Here is a 5,069-nt window from a genome sequence, read left to right on the forward strand (position 1 = left end):
GCTCCGTGAGTTCACCTGTGCAGTACCCAGCTTTTTTTAAACGTACACACTGATATATAATTCTGTGGACATTCCGAACCACATGGTTGTTTTATCTCTATGTTTGAATTACCATTTTGGATATATACCCTGAATGTTTCGATTCTGTGAATGTTGAACCACCTAATACTCAAATCCTAAAATCAAATAATATACAGAGAAAATGTCAGACCTGATTGACATGCAGAAGCAGCAATCGTCACAGGGAGAGGTGCGGTGGATTGTGGGAGACTCTGAGTCCAGTGGAGAACTTAACAGACGCGGCGCATACGGTGCTATTGGCGATTCGGTACGCCATTTACCTCAGAGCATGCGTTCAGATGAAGTATGCGAGCTGCAATAGAGTATATTCATTTCCATAGAGTATAAGTACTTAGCAGTGCACGTTCGCATTCACGAACATAATTCCACAGAGGCGACATATACCAGTATATTGGCTATCTGGTACGCCGTTGATCTAAGCGCATGCTTCCTGGAATCGAGATATTGTACTTATATGAAGTGAGTGTAATGTTTGCGATGTATCGTGGAAAACTCTGACTAGTTGTAACACAACAGGCCAACGCATACGATGTTGTGAGTATTGACGTTGGTTGCGTAGATGAATACGGACTCGAGTTGTTTTACCTGTTATATCTCTAGAAGGTGACCAGGAGTGCACGAGTCGATGACTCGTTGGATGTGTATTTCAGGCGACGTGTAGTTTCAAATTTGCGCTTCGAAGAACCAATCTTGAGCACTTCCGCACTTTATATATACATACTTTATATTCATGCATAAATACCAAGCATATATTTAGCTTCTTCAGTGGAATTGTAAGATATTTATGCTTTCATACCTATAGTTTAGTTTCATATACATATATTGACCTGGCCACACGCACCGCTCATAGTAACAACGTTCGCCAACTTTATGTCTGGTTTTGCTCAATCATCACAATTATACTTGCACGTGTATTAACGGCTACACATAGCAATCCATAACTGCACCGCACGATTTGAAACCCGAAGACGAGGCCACTGCCACTTGTTGAATTGAACACACAGAAACCGATTCTATTGACTCTATGTTTCATTTCACCTTATCCTCACTACATGCATGCGTCCTTCCGGCCACACACAGCAATACATCGCCGCGGTGCACAATTCACAAGCCGAAGACCATGTCACCCCCACTGTGCGACGGACAACACGTCTTACTGGAGGTGAGACAGAGAAAGCCGTATTTGAGACACAGGATACAGGATTTACGACAAATACAGTCGCAAATCGATCGCTGCAAAGTAAACTCGGGGCGGCAGATGGTGGTGACGTGCACGATGTTGGGAACTCGTCGCAAACTATTGAACAAGTGCGTACGACTGGGCATGGAATAGCTCCCACGTACAGTGACAATGCAGGACTAGACAGCGCAGAGGATAAGGACGTACATACAGTACAGAAAGCTTCAGAGGAGATAGATACGCATACAGTAAACGTGGGGTCCAAGCATGAAGCAAACCCACAGAGTAATGACATGGCGGATATTAATTGTGGTGCGTCTATGCCATCTCCGCTCAGTGACGTTGATTGCAGCCAAATGATCGAAGGGAGTCGGCAGGTATGCATGCATGACCGTGTTTCATATGCGATATACTGTTTAATCACTGCTTTCCACTGAACTTGGTATAAATATAGACAGTTCACACATATTCAACTCCGCGCGCTCTACAACAATCATACAGAACTATACAACACTCCCACGTAGTGCACATAGTTCACAAACTATGTAGACACGTGTTAAGCGAGCTTGTGCAAGTATTTAGACACGTATGTTAGAATTCGACTTCCCACACTGTCATACTTGTGATTTCAAATCGAATAACGCGCCAACACTAAATTCACATTGCCTCACTCAACAAGCATCTCTTTGAATCATTCTGATAGGAGGAGGCTGCAGACAGCGCACCCACACAGACACAGCCTATCACCAGTACAGAACTGCACGTCACCGACACTCCGGATAGTGACGTTGAAGTGGAAGCCGAGACACACAACCAAAGTCAGGATAGTGAGGCCAAGGCACACAATGATATACAGAGCAGCGTGTATTGTAAGGAAGTTTCAGGAGGTGCGTGTGTTGCTGTCGCCGGCAGTGGCTCGAGTGCTTCTGAAGATGAAGAAGGTGGTTATGTGTCAGCGAAGGAAGCGAAAAGTAAGATCTGGGGAATCTTACTGAGGAAGTACACTATGTTTGTGAGTCTGGCTGGAAGCGATATTAAGCTGCATGCGGGTGTATGGGTGTAGATTGTTTTTCTTTTTCAGAAGTTAAATCGAAGCAGTCGCAACACAGGCAGACTCTGTGTAATACCGTGAAGTCCTAGGAATTATGTGCTACAAATCATACGACGAATATTACCTGATGACCAATACTTAGCCAATTATTCCGCCCTACACCTTCAGGTCAATCTGAGGTGTCCCCCAAGCAATCTGATTTGGAGTGTGCGCCTGAGCCGATTGGGCAGGCACAAGATAACGAGGTGTGAGCGAGAGAGGGAGAGAGAGATTGAGGGATTGTGAATGGTATTTTTATGCACAACAGTAAGTTGGAGCATGACGGACATTTGGTGATATTTTGTTGAAATATGTGTGTGCGAGATGAGTAAGTGGCGGATGATTATAACTCTTGTACATGATTGTATTTGTTGAATATGTCTAATTCACAATTACGTATTCGATTTATGTCAATATACGAAAGAAATTGAGTGTGAGAATACATCCAAGCATGATACGCACATAAATGGCTTATAAAACATTCTGGTGAATGCCTAGGTTGGACAAATTTAATAGCTGGTATTGTGCTATAGTATCACAAGTCGGTGCAATTGCTAACGGTATACGGATTTGTCATCTATGCTTACAATAATTAACTATTTATGATTCAAACTTGCTGATCGTTCGGGATTTAGTCTCACAGCGGTGGCAAACTCATCCTGCAATGTCAGTAGATTAATCACGGAATATCAAAACTATCGCTCTCATCGTTGTTTATCGAATCTAATCCATTCCAGTTTGTATATTGATTGTTCTATTAAACCTCTACTGATGGGATAAACTCCTATTTTGAAATAGGGCGTACCTCATAAAGCTATCTATGGCATGCGACGCACGTCTGCAGCTGTGGACTTGCTCACCTTCGAAGAGAACAACAATCTGCAGGTACATGCATACTAACAGAAACAACCAGTACGCTACTCAGTAGATGCGTATATTGATCACATACATATGCATATACATACCATATATAACTATCATATACACTTACAATGTCATTTGCAGCAATTGTATACACTGGTTTGTAATACCATATACAACAGTCATTCAAACTTGAAAAACCAAGCCTTGAATAATTAAACATACACACCAGAAGTACATTTATTCGTACATTTGCAATAAAACATAACGTATACAGCAATTGTATGCACTTATAATACCCAGCTAGAAGTAGTTAGAGCCATACACAAAAAGAATACAATACACCTGCAATATATATACTCGACCATAACAATCATCATATCTTCTTGTGACACATACGTGAATAGATACAATCATACTCAAAAACCTTATTATACAATTGATAATGAATATACATACACAAGAACAATGTTATACAATTGATGATGAATTTAACTGAGCACGTGCACTCATACACAAAAACCATATTATTCGCATATACATGAACAACTCATACTTCGCGCTTACATATGTGAGTACAAACTTACGTTCAGCAATACATGTGTGCCTTTCATATTTCTCATTAAAGTCACACACAAAAAGGATCAAATGCACCTGCAACATGTATATTTGCAATGCACATACTTATTTATATATACTCGACCATAACAATCACAGCAATACGTGTGTGTCCGGGTGGGTATCTGGAAGTGATCAAAGTCAGCTGTCTGCACCACACATACACCCAATTCAACCCTCGAGCATGCACTCTTGAAGCGATAGTTCATCCATTGGTGGTACATTGAATGTCATACACTGTGTTGCTTGGTATGTGCGTCTCATTAATGCGCACAACCACGGATGCTACGCACGACTATATGCAGATTGAGGAAAGCCATGAAACAGCGAATATTGAAACGAGTCACGAGGCAGATCCGCATCATATGGATTTGGATGTTTCAACCGGCAGCCTGGAGAAGGGCGTAGAGAGTGTAACAATAGAAGGTGTGGAGAATGGGGGTGGTGTGAATTGTGTACTGTGTGTGGTTGATATCAATTCGCTGATTAGCTGTTCAGTTCTATTGTCATATTCTAGGGAGCTGTGTTGTCAAAAGCTACCCATAGAAGTGCACCACACGTTGTGGTATTTTCTTTGTGGCCATGTATGTCATGGGCAACATTGCGCGAAAAGTGCACTGTATTTCAGGTATTTCTATAAGAGCGCCTTCAATATGATCCTATCAATCGATGCCAGTATTTCTCTAAATACTATTGTCCTTTTAATAGATGTGAACCGCCGCAAAGACGTAATTCGAAAACGTCATAAATAATGTTCATTACGACTCTCGCACGATTACTTCATTAGGGAGTAGTTAATCCTACGTCGCAATAGCCACACCGGTAGCCACGTTTTTGATTCATATGTATCAAATATATAGGTATCTCCCAAAGCGAGACAACATATCAGCACGATACGTTTGTGGCACCGAACCCCATTGCCAAGAGACGCAAATCAACACCGGTTACTATTCCGGGAACAGGGGCGGAGGTGGCTGCTTCATCGGCTTCACTGGCCTCCCCAGATTTGGTAACGTTGCTGCAATTATATAAATATACATGTGCGTGCTTTGATATATAAATATATCGTGTCAATAATTTCGACCAAAAAACAGATTCTCTTCTATATATACATGCATGCAGATAGGTCGTACACAAAATTAACTATTCCATATTTATTCACAAACACATAAACACACTGAGCAAGCACACACACACCCCAAACACAAACAAACATACACTCACACAAACACACACACA

General features: G+C 41.6%; 2 protein-coding genes across 2 annotated transcripts; both read left to right on the top strand.

Moving 5' to 3' along the window:
- Positions 1-1,137: 1,137 nt before the first annotated feature.
- SARC_10940 (hypothetical protein) lies at positions 1,138-2,563 on the top strand (the record flags this gene model as incomplete). The annotated part of the gene is made up of 3 exons (XM_014294993.1): positions 1,138-1,638; positions 1,965-2,232; positions 2,481-2,563. The coding sequence occupies 3 exons, from the start codon at positions 1,138-1,140 to the stop codon at positions 2,561-2,563; spliced, it is 852 nt and encodes a 283-aa protein (XP_014150468.1).
- Positions 2,564-4,096: 1,533 nt separating this feature from the next.
- On the top strand, positions 4,097-4,274 carry SARC_10941 (hypothetical protein; the record flags this gene model as incomplete). The annotated part of the gene is made up of 1 exon (XM_014294994.1): positions 4,097-4,274. A coding segment is annotated over one exon (178 nt), but the record flags the coding sequence as incomplete, so codon positions are not given.
- Between the last annotated feature and the right edge of the window lie 795 nt (positions 4,275-5,069).

This window comes from Sphaeroforma arctica (genome assembly GCF_001186125.1).
Source record: "Sphaeroforma arctica JP610 unplaced genomic scaffold supercont1.1451, whole genome shotgun sequence".
NCBI classification, from domain to species: domain Eukaryota; class Ichthyosporea; order Ichthyophonida; genus Sphaeroforma; species Sphaeroforma arctica.